At 34.9% G+C, this 17,562-nt stretch overlaps 1 protein-coding gene across 4 annotated transcripts in view; it reads right to left on the minus strand.

Moving 5' to 3' along the window:
* The window catches only part of FANCB (FA complementation group B), a 32,424-nt gene that overhangs the window by 7,841 nt on the left and 7,021 nt on the right, over positions 1-17,562 (minus strand). For all 4 annotated transcript variants that reach the window (XM_050775279.1, XM_050775276.1, XM_050775278.1 and 1 more), the window contains 5 exons: positions 15,853-16,873; positions 10,523-10,675; positions 9,222-9,314; positions 4,378-4,506; positions 1,856-2,022 (listed from right to left, as the gene is read on the minus strand). In XM_050775279.1, the coding sequence (XP_050631236.1) occupies positions 1,856-2,022; positions 4,378-4,506; positions 9,222-9,314; positions 10,523-10,675; positions 15,853-16,803 (1,493 nt within the window). In that variant the 5' untranslated portion in view covers positions 16,804-16,873. The remainder of the gene's footprint in view (positions 1-1,855; positions 2,023-4,377; positions 4,507-9,221; positions 9,315-10,522; positions 10,676-15,852; positions 16,874-17,562) is intronic.

A 17,562-nucleotide genomic window follows, 5' to 3' on the forward strand; every position in this document is an offset into this window, starting at 1 on the left:
ATCAGAAATGAACAGGGAATACACAATGGAAGATCAACAAAAAATTTAATTATTTGAAAAGATCTAATAAAATGGATGAATCTCTGGCAAGATCAAGGAAAAAGAAGACACAAATAAGATTTGGAATAAAAAGACACTGACAAACACTAACAATACAGTTGATAAACACCTAAAGAGGATCTTAGGAACAACTTATGCTAATAAATATAATAATTGAAAAATATAAGCAAAACGTATTCAAGAATAAATAAAAATGTGAATAATCCTGTAACTAAAGAAATTGAATCACTAGTTAAAAGTCACCTCACAAAGAAAATGCCAGATTTCTACTGCATTCCAGGCGACTACAACCAAATATCAAAGAGCAGGTAATTCCAAATTTACACAAACTGCTCCGGAGAACAGGAAAAAAGGAAATATTCCTCAATTCATTTATAAACTAGCATAGCCTTGATACTAAAACCAGGCAAGTATCATTCAAGAAAATTTCAAGCCAATTTCACTCATGAATTTAGATGCAAATATTCTTGACCAAAGGACAGCAAACCAAATCTAGTGACAAACTGTTTATCACAAGAATGCAAGACTTATTTTACAATATAAAATTGATTAATACATTAAAGAGAAGAAAAACCCAGATGATCAACCAGCCCAAAACAGCTTAGAAATTCACTGAAACAAAACAATAAATCCATATCTCAAACCCACGAGATAAGTAGTCTGGCTCCCTTACTATGTTAAGCTGCTCAAATATACTGACATCACCTATTACAAGGCACTATCTGGTTTCTCTCTATTTGTGTATCTGTGGTTCAAATTCAATGTAGTTACTGTAATGCCTGTATTTAGCCTGTTTTGGCTAAAAAGCTCTTTGCTAGACTGCAGATATAGATGGTATGCACATTACTTCTCTATCCGTGATTTCAACAGCCCAAAAGAGAATATCGTCTGTTATCAGAGGGAGATACTTTGTTATTTAACTAAACTTTTACCTATTCACTTTGGTCAATAGTCTCTAAGTATCCCTAATGCCTCTAAATGTTTTGATTAAAAAGTTCTGTACGCTGTTTGATTATCTCCACCGTGAGACTATAGCGTCTTAATTTCATAAACCTCATCCTCCTCATATTATTAACTCAATGCATTGGTGTAAAAGAGATACTTCTGGAGCTGTGCTGGCCAAGAGAGTAGCTATTAGATATATGTGGCTATTAAGCACCAGAAATGTGGCTAGTTGGAATTGTGATAGGTTATACACGTAAAATACACACCAACTTTTAAAAACTTTGTATGAAAAAACAGATGCAAAATATCTTATTAACAATTTTTATACTAATTACATGTTAAAATGATAATGTTTTGGATATATTGGGTTAAATAAAACATATCATGAAAATGGCCAGGCATGGTGGCTCATACCTGTAGTCCCAGCGTTTTGGGAGGCCGAGGTGGGTGGGATCACTTGAGTTCAGGAGTTTGAGAGCAACCTGGCCAACATGGTGAAACCCCATCTCTACCAAAAATACAAAAACTAGCCGGGCATGATGGTGCATGCCTGTAATTCCAGCTACTGGGGAGGCTGAGGCATGAGAATTTCTTGATCCCAGCAGGTGGAGGTTGCAGTGAGCCGAGATCATCCCATTGCACTCCATCCTGGGCAACAGAGTGAGACTTTGTCTCAAAAAAAAAAAAATAAATAATAATAATAATAATAATAATAATTTCCCCTGCTTCTATTTACATTTTTAAATATGGCCTCTAGAACATTTAAAATTGCACATGTGGCTTACTTTAATTTCTATTGGACAGTACTGTTCTGGAGCATCAAGATGTTATCATGTTGGAATTTACTTACAGCTTTAAAGAAGATGTAGTTTTCACTCCAACAACCAAGGTATCATCCATTACACGATACCATATCTTCTCTACTAGCTGTTCTGAATCTTGAAAATTGTCTGATAACTTTTCATCTGAGATATGGACGGAATTTTCTTCTTCACCCCAAAGAGGAACAAGACATTCCTTATTAAAAAAAAAAAAGTTTAAATAACTAATTATAAAATATGTACCATGTGCAGCAAAACTAAAAAAAAAAGTTAAGTGTGCTTTTGGCTAGGGCTTATGACCTAAATATTTAAAAACAAATCATAACATATCATATTATAGATTATACACAATTTACTAACATGAAATGTATAAAATATATAAAATTCCCTATCTATTCAGATGAGGTATCCAACAGAGAGTCAAAAGGGAGGTAAACCTGGAGTCCATTTTGGAAAAAAAAAAAAAGTCTGATAATATGTACCCCAGTTATACTGAAAATAATCCACTCTGTATTTTATCAGTGACTTGCACTAAGCCTATAACTGTAAACTTTTGTATGAATAAAACTGATTAAACTATCTTTAGACTACTTAGAGCTTATTGCTAAAATTTTATTCTTAAAAGTCCAAGCCATACTCATTTCCACACACATATGGATATACAACATTAGAAACAGCAGTAATAAGAATAATAGTAATGATAATAATAATATACAACATCTATTGAGTGTTTGCTTTATGCCAGGCACTGTTCCAAATGCCATTTTTGTATCAATTCATTTAACCCACACGATAACCCTAGTACCCTAGGTCTGTGGTATTATCATCTACATTTTACAGATTAGAAAAATGAGGTACAGGGAAGTTATGTAACTTGCCCAGGGTCACACAGCAAGTAGCAGGGCTGGGATCTGAACTGAATCCAACTGGTCCCAGGGCCCATGCTCTTCCTTAACTGTTACCCTATACTGCCTCTCTATGTGGTAATTACTGAAGAAAGATAGGGGCATTCACTCAATAGGAGACAAAATATGTTCCCAGGAATCTGACACTTCTGCCAGTAGTTGTGAGTTCTGAAGCAGGCTATTCATCTGAAACCTGGGGACATTTTTACTACCTGCCAGGTTTGCTTTTAAAACTAACAATGTAAAGGGCCAAAAATGGGGCCTTGCACATAGTGGTTTCAATATATTAATTTCTAAACATTCCTTCCCCTTTCTAAAATTGGCAAAATCATTGAGGTGAGGAAAGGAAATGGTGTAACAGTTTTAACAATGACTTTCATGAGGTTTCCCAGGAAATTAGAACAGTAATATAGCAACACAATGTGTTTTTGTTATGTTTTATTACATTAACAAGATCATATTTTGGACCCAAATCCTTATATGGCTAAGACTGGAATACAAATACAAAGCACAGCCCATGACAAAAATGGTCAATCCAGAAGGAAGTCAGAGCTAGGCACTACAGTGACTTGAGGGAATAAAAAGCAACATTAGTTCAGCTCTTACTGATTTACTTCTAGTGTCGCCATGTGTGTCTTTCTCGGTATGAAATTAATGTGCATAAATATTATTTTTATGAAGTTTCAGCAGTTTTTACTAACTTCCTACATTAATGTACTGACATAAGTTACCACATAAGAGACCTGAGGAAGTTCTTTTTTTTTTCTTTTTTTTTTTTTTTTTTTTTTTTTGAGATGGAGTTTTACTCTTGTCACCCAGGCTGGAGTGCAACGGCAGGATCTCAGTTCACTGCAACCTCTGCCTCCCAGGTTCAAGTGATTCTCCTACCTCAGCCTCCCAAGTAGCTGGGATTACAGGCATATGCCACCACGCCCAGCTAATTTTTGTATTTTTTGTAGAGATGGGGTCTCACCATGTTGGCCAGAATGGTCTCAATCTCTTGACCTCATGATCCACCCATCTTGGCCTCCCAAAGTGCTGGGATTACAGGCATGAGCCACCACACCCGACCCTGAGGAGGATCTTATTATAATCAGCCACAAGGAAAAAGAGAGTAAAATTATAAAAAGCAGATAGAAGGACTAAAAAACCCATAGCAGTGTAGGAACACTTGCTAGAGGGAAAAATATCCTTAGAAAGAAACAATCCAACAGACTAAAAGAACAATCATTATACTAATAATAAAATTATGTCATCACCAATACAAAGTTAAATAATACTCAGTATATTCTATTTAAGAAGTCAGTAAACACATAATTCACTTATGAGTAATTTCTATCCAAACAATACAAATAAAAAAGTTTAACAGTTAAATCTGTAAACAAAAGGACTTGTTCCCCAAGGTTCCTGATAACTGAAACTTTAATATGCTACAGAATTACATACAAATCGATAAAATATTGGCTCCTTAATCAAATATTTTTCAATGTCATAAAAGTCCACCATTATAACCTCTGCTGCTTTTCTTCTTGATCCACTGAGCAGCATTTTCTAATATATTCTAATATTCCAATTTAAATGACTTTTCAATAGCTCACAGATTTTTAATTCATAAAATGATAAAATGGTCACATGATTACTTTTACCTCCTCTGCACTTGATGTATTATCATCTTTTCCTTGAACCAGGTTTATCAAAGCTTTGTAAGATTTTGAAATAATTTTTTCCTTAAGAAAGAGATGCTGCCGTAATTCCCGAAAAGAAGAAAAACAAATCTATAAAGTAGAAAGAAAAATAGTTGCAAGAAACATGATTTCAAATGAAACCAGACATACCAATAATTCAGGAAGTACTTTCTCCAAATGTGCGTATCAATTCATTTTTCTGCAGAAAATAAAATACTTCTCAGAGCAAAACTGTTTTGTTTATAGATTTTAAGTCTCTAAGTTTAAAAAATTTATCTTCTTTCAAAGGAAAATATAGAAAATAACTGCAACATAGAGTTTATGTATCAAATTGAGAGAGTGGCAATATATTAGCATGTTTCACTAGTGAGTCATTAAGTAACTTCGAATCAATGTGAATAAAAATCAAGGCCTACAAATACACTCACCCCACACAAAATAACTTTTTCTTGTTGAAATAATTTCTGCTTCATAAACAAGGCATCCACATAAGCAAAGACATCATAATGAATAGAAATTATCACTTTTAATCTGATACTGTTCGAAATTTTCTGTTCATGTAACCTTTATAGCAAAATTTTTAAATAAAATTAAAATTGTAATAGCTCCCAAACTATGTTTATTTTTGTGCTAATAAACTCGGTGCTAGAGTCTACTGAAAAATACTGAAAACTACTGAAAAAAATAACAATTTGGCTCTGAACCGCGCATACAGCAATCCATTCCTTTCATGATACCAGATAACTAGATTTCAGCACTAAGGATGAAACATTCACAGAATATATTTTGCTACTGAAAATTTAAAGTCATGTTATTGAACTGATAGAAGTTGTTTCATTTCAGGTGGATATCTGAGGCTGTTTAAGTATTCATCTGGCTTTTAATGAAACATCTTTTTCTAGATTTAAACAACAAAATGCATCACTTTTGGGATTCTTTTCTTTTAAATTACATTTCAAGGCAAGTAAATTATTTTTCTTTTAATCAATGAATAGAAATTGGAGAATGAAGACTGAATTATTACTATGTGTCACCTTATTGCGCAAAGTATGTGAAGTGTCTAGCTAATGTTTTAAAACTTCCTATGCTGACCTAGTTCTGTGGGCTGCACATGATTCACATTCCATCACTCAGTAATTTGTGACAGGGAGAGGCAGATGTACCCATCAAAGGTATGTAGCCACAGCTGAGCTACTGGAGGGGTGGGGAGTAGAAGAAAAAACTATGTGGGCAGACTGAAATGCACCCTCGAAAATTAACAGTGTTCACTCTTCCTTCCTCCTTAACATGGCCCTTACTCCAGGACGATATAGTGATTCAGTAGAGTAGTTAAATAATCTTGGCTGTGAAGTTTTGCTACAAAGCTACAAAAATAAATTAGACACATGGTAAGAAACTTAAACAATGTGAAAAAGTACACCTCACCTTCTCTTCCTAGATGCTGAATTCCATTTGCAAAACCAATCGATTGTGTACCTTCCCAGAACTTTTCCATGTGCATGTTAAGGAATGCTTTTTCCTTTGCACCAACAAAAACCCACCCAAAACCAAACACAAGGAGCACATCGCACTGCATGACACTGAATCTTGCTTTTTTGTTCTTTATTGTGATCTCTATCATACATGCAGAAGAATGCACATTACAAAATAACATTTTACAGACTAATAATGAGGCCGACACCCATGTAATTCCACCCAAATCAAAAAGTAGCAGTCCAGGAGCTGCCCAGGGGCCCTCCACAATCACAGTTGCGCTTTCTCCCCTGGAGTCAATATTACCTTGGCCTTTTAAGATAATTTCCTTACCTGTCTTCAAATTTTACAACCTTTGCATGAATTCTTAAGGAATATTTTAAGTTTTTTGTGTTTTGCTTCTGAACCTTTTATAAATGGAATCGTTCTGCATGCATCAGGCTTTAGAGTTGCCCATGTTGACACTAGTAGCTGTAGTTCATTCCTTCCATTGCTTACAGTATTCCATCATATGACTGCCACAATTTACTTCTCCATTCTCCAGCTGATGGGTATTTGGGTTATGCTCAGTTGTGCAGTGTTACAAACAATGCTGCTATGAACATCTGTGTACATGTGTACAAGATTCTCTAAGGTCCTGGTCTCCCCATCTCCCCTTCCAGTAACTGATTGGAATACAAATTTCAGGGGAGAAAGAACAGTGAAACGGACTCTAGTTCTAACTCTGTAAGTCACTTAACCTTTCCGGCTCTCTATTTGTTACATCATGTGCAAAATGGTGCAAAGGTAGGCTGGCTCATCTCTAAAAGGCCTTCCAGCATTTAGAACTTTATTATCTACATTGAAAGCTACTGTTAACATGGGGATACTTGAAACAAAATGGATATAAGAGATAGTTATCTCTTATCCACCACCTCCATTCCTCCCTTCCTTCCCTTAATGTTGTTTAAAGCCTTTCATACTTTCCTCGTCTCTGTGCTACATTCTGGATAATTTTTCTCATATATTCGGGTTCACTAATTTGCTCTGTATCTCTTTTATCTCTTTAACTGTTAAAGTCATCTATTGAGTTTTTTATTTCAGTGTGTTTTTGCTTGAAATAGATGCTGTTTGGTTATTTTCTGTGAATACTTACTCATGATGCCTTTTTTCTTTATGTGTTTAGTTATTCTGTGGACAGCTCATTTTCTTTGAAAAATTACTTGTGAGATTTATGAAGGCTAGGATGAATGTGTGTTTCCAGAGAGGATTTTCTGTTTGTTTCTGTCAGGTGCCTGGGGCACCACCAATTTAAGTTCAACACACATGCTCCCAGGGCAGAAGTAGCATCAGTGTTCTGCTTATCTCTCTGGGTTCCAGTCTTTAAAGTTTGATTTGATAATTTATTCTTATAGTGTCAGCTTTTTGAAGCTTCTAAGAAGGTTTATAAAGGAGACTTCATCTATCATTTTCAGTTTTAATCAGGAGAGTTGATCCTGCTTCATAAATTAAACCTTTCATAAAGTCATGCTTTCATAAATTAAAGTACTTTGGCATCATTTCTAAATCAGTATAAAAATATGCATTATTCTCTTTGACAGCTACATAGTATTCCATGGTTCAGCACATCACAATTTACTTATTATACGCCTAATGATGTATGTTTAGATTTCAGCCAACATTGTAGTTTATAAATACTACATAAACATTCTTGTAAAATCATCTCTATCCTTAGAAGAGATTTCTAGAAGTGAAACTGCAACAGTAAAAAGACATGAGTAATTCATCTTTTAGTAACTACAATAACTTTACCTCTGAGAAGGCTGGGCCACTACACGTTCACAAAAATACGATAGAAGAATGTACATTTATATTAAGAAAATTAATATTTTGTCATTTATTACAATTTCTTTTTTCACAATTTGTCTTACTACTTTTACTTTGTTCAGGGTACAAAAATTTTGAATAGATGAATGTCTTCATTCATGGTTCTATGTCTGTTATGATGTTTTATTAATCTGTTATTCAAATTCATGTCTAATACATGTTCAATAAGCATTTATTAAAGTAAACTCACTCTAATGATGAAATAGTTGCAAAATAATTTTAAAACAACCTGCAAAGTAAAAATATTTGCCACCTGGCCCTTTCCAGAAAAAGTTTTCCAATCCTAGGCAAAGAGGAAAAAGTTCAGTAACACAGCAAGAAAAGAGACAAATCCAAAAGAGAGGATACAACTAGCATGGCCTCCTCTTTAGCATAATTTTTAAAAGGGGAAAAGGGGAATTATTCTAGATAAAAAGACCAATAATAGATATAATCAAATGCGAGTAAAAACTTTGATTGATTGGATCCTGGAAAAAACAGTTATAAAAACATTTTTGTGATAACTAAACATATTTGAATATGGACAAGATAGCAAATAAGATTAATGGATCATTAATAATTTTCTAACTTTGATAATGGTATTGTAGTTGCATGAGGAGAATATCCTTATTTTTAGGAGATTCCTGCTGAAATACCTATGAGTGAAATATAACATTTGCAACTTTTAAATGGTTCTACAAAAATATATACACACACACACAAACACAAACAAAGGAGGCCAGTAAGATTTTTAAAAGTAACAAGAGTTGAATGTATGTGGGGATACAGAGATAATCACTGTATTCTTGGAATGTTTCTGTATATTTGAAAATGCTATAAACAAAAAAGGCAGCTTACAAAACAACATACATCTTATAATCACATTTCTATGTAAATTTGCATAAATTCATTTAAAAATCTGCAAGAATATACATGCCAAAATGTTAAAATTGGTTATTTCAAAGAAGTGGAATCACAGACAATCATTAGCTTTGTTTTGTTTTGTTTTGACATTTATTTGCAAAGCCTCAGTATTTTATAGGGAATGTGCATTACCTTGGTACACTTGGAAAAAATCAAAAACAAAAAACTCTTTTAGGGAGCTTCTTATGGAAAATATGAGAGTAAACTGTTCATGTCTGCAATGTATTATGATTTATCATATTCACTGCTACTCTATAAAGATACTGTGGTATACTGATCCCGGAAGGAACGTGTTTTCAAAAGTGAGCTGCTTCTATTTTCTCTCATGAGGCTTATTAAATCTATAGAGTCTTACTATAAAAAAGGTATCATGTTTAGACGATACATTTATAAGTAGTATCATAATAGTTTGTACACAGGTGCCAAAAAGATAAAGATCCTTTGAAATACCATGTTTCCCCAAGCACCAAGTTGCTTATACTTTAAAGACCTTTCTTTCAACGTTCTTTCCTTCATTTAGAATAACACTAATCGAAAAGCAAAAGAAGCAAACAGACACTAACTTTCAGTCCTGTTTCTAGAGGTGGAACCACCAGGTAACGATTCTCTTGTTTGTCTTCAAATAAGTCATCTTCATTGCAATCCGATGGTTCACTCTAATAAATAAATAAATAAATACACTAAGACTGAAATTTTGAAATAATTGAAAATTCATAAAACTAACAAAACACAATTAAAGTATATCCAGTCAGAACACCCTGCTACACACTATTTTATAAAAGGCAAACTAGGCCAGACGCGGTGGCTCGCGCCTGTAATCCCAGAACTTTGGGAGGCCGAGGTGGGCAGATCACCTGAGGTCAGGAGTTCAAGACCAGCCTGACCAACATGGTGAAACCCTGTCTCTACTAAAAATACAAAAAATTAGCCGGGCAGAGTGGCGCGCACCTGTAATATCAGCTACCTGGGAGGCTGAGGCAGGAGAATCATTTGAACCCAGGGGGTGGAGGTTGCAGTGAGCTGACATTGCACCACTACACTCCAGCCTGGGCATGACAGAGCGAGACTCAGTCTCCCAAAAAAAAAAAAAAAAACCCAAAGGCAAACTGTATATTTTCCCCATCATCTTCTTATAACTAGAAAAAAATTATTATGGTTCCTACTACTACCACCTAACATTTATATACTGCTTTACAAAGTATCAGCTGGTTAGTTTTCTTTTTAAAGAGCAAACATTTTTCCATTTATTTATTTAAGAGACAGTGTCTTGCTCCAACACCCAGGTTGAAGTGCAACATAATAATCACAGCTCACTGGAGCCTTGAATTCCTGGGCTCTCATTAGCTTTTCAAAAAATCCTAAAATTCCATAACTGGAGAAAAATTAAATTATGCTATTTTTACTAATGAAAAAACTGAGGCTTTGAGAGATTTTTTTATTGATTTGAAACTTCAGGGGCATAATTTCCCTTATGTCCAAGATCTCAAGATATTGTGAGCTGTTACTTCCTTTACTAAAGCAGTTTTGCTTCATTTTATTCCTTATTTAATCCAATATTATATTTATTGGTATAAAATGTGATTTTCAGAAGCAAGAATAAAGTTAATTTATAGTATTGCTATCACTTAAGTGATCACCAGATGTACTATAATTCAAATTTATATCAAAAGCATGGTCAATTTGTATAACATTTGTTGAAAGGAGATTCAATGTATATATTTAAAAGATTCAATCTATATATTTTTAAAGTTCAAAATTTTAAGTATAAAACCACAAATATTTAAATGATAGGTCAAAGCTTTTGGGCACTTAAGTTTTCTGAAATGGTTCTTAAAATACCATATGATAAGTAAATAGAACTTACTGAATAGTTTATTTTTCCAAGATCCGTTATTTTAAATGAAGCCAGGCAATCTGAGTTCAAGGAGTCCTTAAAAAGTAGGAGTACTTGTTCAGTTCCACTTCCAATAAAGTCATCTATCAGTACTAAGCTAAGTTTTTCCCACTTCGCAGCAACCTAAAAGAAAGGGAGCATTATAGGAGGAATAGACAAGAAAAAAATCAAATGTGAAATAAACAAATTAAGTCCTTTTGTTTCATGTAGTTGTAATTTGTAAAATTCAATCTTATAAATGAGTAATGAAAATAGCAAAAACTAAAAATAAAGATATTAGGGGATGAGAAAATATAAGAGTTATAACAACTTCATAAAGAGCAAGGTACTTAGATTTAATATTTTATTCAGGTTTGTCCAGGGACTGTCACGTTCTTGATTTCTATATTAAAATTTTATTGTAATCTATAAGTTCTAACACTTTTCATGACTAAACCTTTGGAAATTCTAACATTTATCATGAGTCAAACTCTAGTGAAGATTCTTTCTCTCACACAGCTAATTTAAGGAAGACCCTCATTCCCATAACTCTTAGTGGATATATATTTATGATCAGACAAATTACCCAAGGAATTCAGTTGCGTTAGGTAACCAGACAGTACTAGTAGACACCTTAAGAGCTCTTAATACAAACTCACCTATAGTAGAATCAAGATGAGCTTAAAACCTTAAACCCTGATGTGGGTATGGAGGGGAATACAGCTAGTATCGGGTACACAGGTGAGGGGTCCTAAGAGTGGAACAGCCAGAACCATCCTAGCCTCATGGAATGATTTGGTCAGTTTATATCAGAACCTGAGACCTCACATTTAAAATAGAGGACAACTTCTTAAAGGTACATATAGCTGAAAGCCTCAAGATTGGTCCCAGGGAAAACTAACACCATGAGGATCAAATCCCCCTTCTCCCTGAGACAAAAAAGCTAAAACCCCTTCTCAGAATTCCAGGAGCACAGATACATCATCTAGATGATACAGGAGGGTAGCTCTCATTACAGCAAGAATGAAAGTAAGGCTCTTCAACCCACATACCCAAATATCAATCTTCCCCTACAAGGCTAATTTCCAAAGTTGATTCTTCACTTGTGCAGAGAGACAGCTTATCTGTAAACCCATATCCTCCCTTTCTCCCACCAGTATCATGGAGTATAATGGACTATGGGAAGAGACATTAGTAATAAGAATGTGCTTGGCAAGAAAACAGCACAGAACTATGTATGCATGCATGTATGCACACACATATTTGCAATCTATAGCTCTAGAATAGTGCCATCCAATAGAAAGGTAAGTGAGCTCCAAATACAAGGCATATAATTTTAAATTTTCTGGTAGCAGTAAAAAAAATGAAATTTTAATGTATCTAACACAATATATCTAAAATATTGTCATTTCAATTCAATGTAATCATTAAAAAATTGAGAGATGTTACCATTTCTATTCTATTCATCTTTGAAATTTGATGGTTGACATTTATAACCTGTTTTAATTCAGACTAGCCACATTTCAAATGTTGAATAACTACATCTGGATAGTGGCTACCATATTAGACAGCACAGCACCAGAACACATTAACCTCTATCGACAACACACCAATAGCTATGCTTCCGGTATACTTGACAATGACCTCAATTTTATTGACAGATGGATTTTTTTTTTGAGACAGGGTCCCATTCTGTTGCCCTGGCTGGAGTGCAGTGGCACAATTATAGCTCACTACAGCCTTGAACTCCTGGGCTCTAACAATCCTCCCACCTCGGCCTCCCAAGTAGCTGGGACTACAGGCATATGCCACCACACCCAGCTAATTTTTTAATTTTTTGTACAGACGGGAGTCTCACTATGTTGCCCAGGCTGGTCTCAAACTCCAGGCCTCAAGCAATTCTCCTATCTTGGCCTCCTAAAGCACTGGGATTACAAACATGGGCCACCACACCCGGCCTATGATCTCCATTTTGAAATGCCTGCCACATAGTTTCTTGTCAAAACTTGCAGAGACAATTTCTACTCAAGAGAGAAAGCCGAAGAAGAAAAAAGCTAATCATGTATTACTTTAGATTCACCTCTGTTTCAGGTCCTATTACCACATTAAACATCATACCTCGGGCTTTTATGAAGTGTTGATCTGGGAAAACACTAACCTTGATTTTCATTATTTACTCTAATTTATGCTTGTTTGTATTTTACCTCTCTTTGTAAGCTTGGCTTAATTCCTTCTTGGAATGAGGTAATAAAAGGATGGATGGATGGATGGATCCATAGCCAACCCAAAGGAAGATGGCTTCTATCGCTTTCTATTTTGGGGGAAAACTGCTATCAAAGACCCACCTTATTATTTAATAAGGTATTCATCTTATTACTCAAAACCTTTTACAAAATACCACACACAGTAAATTCTTCTCAGAACCTAATGTTAGAAAAAATATTTTCCCTTGTAGTATGTTCCTTTCAGTTGTAAAACCCATCATATTTATTTTTTTGTCTTAACTGTTAAAACTAAATGTAATTGTTCAAATGTAATTACTTGTCTTAATCTGGGTTTTTGGCATAATTATTTCTATTCCCACTTTATTTCTAGATTCTTAGGTCTTATTTCTGGTTTTTTTTTTTTTTTTTGGAGACAGATCTTGCTCTGTCAACCAGGCTGGAGTGCAGCAGGGCGATCTCAGCTCACTGCAACCTCCACCTCCCAGGTTCAAGCAATTCTCATGCCTCAGCCTCCTGAGTAGCTGGGACTACAGGCATGCACCATGTTGGCCAAGCTGCTCTTGAACTCCTGGCCTCAAGTGATCTGCCTGCCTCGGCAGCCTGAAATGCTGGGATTACAGGCGTGAGCCATTGTTCCCAGCCTTATTTCTGTTTTTAAAGTAACTGAATATTTTACCCTAAACTAATATTTCCCTTTTTTTTTTAAGCAGTTGAGTATAAATATAATACCAAGATAGAAGCAGGACCTGAATATGCCCAAAGTGGCAGGGTTAGAGGCAACTTTGAAGCACTTACTTGTAGATATCAGGGTGAATTCCAGAGCTTTTAAAACAAGGCATTTGAGAGCAAGTTAGAAGTACAGAATTCCTGAAGAAGCAACTTAGGGGGTAAGTCAGTAGGGACTTAGGGAAGCAATGTGTGGAAAAGATAGTGGTCCATTGTAGAGAGAGTGCCCTAGAACACAACTTCGAGTCAGGGAAGCAGCAGTTACAGGTCCACCTACAGGGAATGATACAGTCTCCTGCCTTGGGTAACATGTTAGTGGCAAAGCTTTACAGGGTCCAAGGAGGAAACCCACTTCAAGAGAGTGAGTACTACAATTAATGACATATAAAGGAATTGTTTTTTCCTTATCTAGGTGAATAGGGGATGTTGAGTAGGTGCAAATAACTGAGGACAGCCCTGACTTTTGTCTAACAGTAACATAACAGAGTAATACCTGCTACTTACTAAGTTCCTCCTGTATGCCAAGCTCTGTGCAAGACACTTTACAATGTCATTTGACTTAATTCTCCCCTCTCAGTCAGGATGATCCCAAATTTCATAAAGGAGGAAAATGAGTTCACAAGAATTACACTCCTTAAGGTAACACCAGTAAGTGGCTCAGTTGGGATTCAAACCCCGGTTAAGTGTGTTCTTTCTATTGTATTACCTTGACCACAGTAAAAGACTATAGGGTATACCAGATGTTTTCCCCCTACCATTTCTTTAAAGGAAAAGAAAATAGAAAAAGACAATTCCAAATAACTTTCAAATAAATGTATAATGTGCTTTTAAAAGATTGCTTTCAAAATAAAATAGGATAGCTTTCAAATTATTTTCCTTTTGCATTCTCTATGTATTAGAGAGAATACATATGTATTACAGAGATTCAAAATAATCCCTATTAATATAAAAGTACTTGGTAAGGCAAAGCCTGATTCACAATTCCAACTTGACATTCCTCCCCCCACACAAACAATAATGATTCACATTTAAAAATGAATTTCAAACTTTCTAAAACATTTAACAGTATTCCATATAGAGGTGACAATATGATAAAAATTTTCATTGAGCTTCTAATTAAATGGACAGGGCACACAAAATAAGGTAATATCTGCTTTTTTCTCCTAAGTAGCACAAAAACTAAAAATTGTATAGTGTACTACTTTTGGAAGAGACATTTCTAACTAGTAATGATTTGTCTTAATTCGTAAACACTTCAAATCACATAACTGAATACATTTTAAGCCAGAAGGATGCGACATTACCCAAAAAAACAGTCAGAGAAATATTATTGGTGGAGACACTCAGTTACAAAACTCTAATTTCCTATTGGTTTTCTGTGCCTTTTTACCTGTTATTTAACACTCAATACCAATAAATATTTTAGAGCAATTTCCAAACTTACTTTAAAAGAGCATACTTGCTCAAAGGTCCGTTCTGCATTTCAAAATATAACATAATAAAATCTCTGAGCAAGTTTTTAGAAAAAGTAATGCTTACCACTTGTCTCCGGAGAACAATTATTTGTCTCTCCAGATTTCTAGGAATTTCTCTATTTCACTTTCAGAAATGAATCAGAGACAAGTAAATTTAAACAGATAAGTATCAATGTTTAATAAGTTGGCCTGGCATGGTGGCTCATGCCTGTAATTGCAGCACTTTGGGAGGCCGAGACGGGCGGATCACTTGAAGCCAGGAGTTTGAAACCAGCCTGGCCAGAGATGGTGAAACCCCATCTCTACTAAAAATATAAAAATTAGCCGGGCGTGGTAGCACATGCCTGTAATCCCAGCTACTCGGGAGGCTGAGGCAGGAGAACCACTTGAATCTGGGAGGCGGAGGCTGCAGTGAGCCGAGATCACGCCACTGCACTCTAGCCTGGGTGACAAAGCGAGACCCTGTCTCAAAAAAATATATAAAAAATAAAAAATAAAAACATGAAAAACTGATTCAAATTTTCCAGGAAGGCTTATCTATCTAGTCAAATCACTAATAATCTTATTGTAAGTGAAAATGCACATCTACTATATTAATAAAAATTAGAAAGTTATACTAACAGGAAAGTAAATACATAATTATAGTTACATACGTATTTACACATTTCCAAACAACTCAAAGGCTTTATGACTCAAAATGGCAAGACAAAAAAAACACCATCAGGTTGTATTCAGGTAACTTTAAGAAAAAAGAACAATGTAATATACATTACTTCAAGTACAGAACTGAAAATTGACTTAAATAATAAGACTCCAGAATGAACTCTATGAAGTACAGACATGTTTAAAAGGTCTGAGACCACCAACTGAATTATTATCACAGTAAGTGTAGTACCTGAAAGTTCTCTTTCCATACAGCACAAGCATTATTGGACATAAAGGATACAACGAAAAACAGGTTTCCTCCACCTGAATCCATAAGTTGAACTGCACAAGGATCTCCAAATGGAAGCTGGCACACACTTTTAGGAGTTCCATTCTGAAATGAAATCAGCTGATTCCTTCGAGTAAGGGCAATGAGAGATATTCTTAACTGATGGTTGATGATCTCAGTTGCACAGATATGTACACAAGTCACCACACTGCTATAAGCAGGAGGAATAATGTATGTATCACTTAATACTTCTTGACTTTCAAGAGAATATACACAAAATTTGGTATTCCAAACTGCATAATCTGATTTTGAAGGCTCTTGAGTACATTCTTCCTCAGATAAACAACATTCCTTTAGTCCCAATAAAACCATACCTAAATTTTCAATCTCCCCTGCCCACTGAATAGAGGAAAAGTTACCTGACACACTAGCAACTTTGCCAGTTTGAGAAGAGATAAAGAAGAACGTTTTGACATGCTTCCATAAAATTAAAGGGCCATTAAGGACCCTTAGGCCATCCTTCATCTCATAGCCTAGTTTAAAACTCAAACGCATTTCAAATTTATTGGTACTGTGAAGGATCAGTAAAAAATACTCAAAAACATTATTCTTTTTATTGTTTTGTATCACAATGTAAGGGAGGTTAATTCCAGTTCTGAAATCTGACACACAGTTGCAACACATGATTTTTAAATGAGAGTTTTCTTCCTTTATGGTAAAAAATCCAGTGGACTTCTGAACAAATACTTTTGTTCCTCTGTCAAATACCATTCTTCTGACATGTAATATGGGTGTTTTTGTAGGCTCTTTATCTGCAAAATTTCCTTTAGACAACTGGAAAACAAGGACTTGCCCATTATAACACAAGAGCCTTTCTTGTTTGTTAGATGACATTGCTTGTTTGCTAGTCATTCCACAATATCAAGTCTTTGTGCTGATCTAATTTTCAAATGCAAATTGATTCCAGTTGATGTTTCCAAACCTAAAAAAGAAATGAGGAAAAACTGCCATGAAGTAGGAAGAGTTGAAAAGAAAACACATTTCTGTTAGAGAACTACAACATAGGTAACTGTACATTTTATTAAGTAAACATTTTAAGCTTTTTATACTATTTTGACAATATCATACTTATCAAAAAAATCCTAAATACTATTTCTCTAGACCCTTTAAAAAAGTTTGCTAAGAATACAAATAACCATATCAAAAAAAGATAACTGAAAGTGTTAACAGCATATATGTAAAGCTTTAGATGCTCTATTAAAAGTGACTTCAGATATTTGTTCTGGCTCAGAAAATTGCTTAAGGGTTATACTTCTCTGTTTCAAACCTAACAACTCTAATGTGGTTTCCCACTCTCTGCCTTAGCCCCTTTAGAATGACAATTCAATTAGTGGTTTACTTGTCTTGCAACTCACTCTCCCCAAATACGGTGATTTTCAATTATACTTCTCCCACAGCCCAGGCAATTGGACTTCTGCTTTCTAGAGACAGGAGCCTATACATGCTCTAAGACAAAGAAGAAACCCCAGGAATAAAATTAGGAGATGCTGTAACAAGGCTTTAAAAAATCTCCATAGGATTAATACAAATAAATCTTAGTTTACAAAGGCAATGCATTTGTATGACCCAACGAAGTCACTACTCTTATTCAAATTAGGAAAAAAATAGAGG

Source organism: Macaca thibetana, chromosome X (assembly GCF_024542745.1).
Source record: "Macaca thibetana thibetana isolate TM-01 chromosome X, ASM2454274v1, whole genome shotgun sequence".
Lineage (NCBI taxonomy): Eukaryota > Metazoa > Chordata > Mammalia > Primates > Cercopithecidae > Macaca > Macaca thibetana.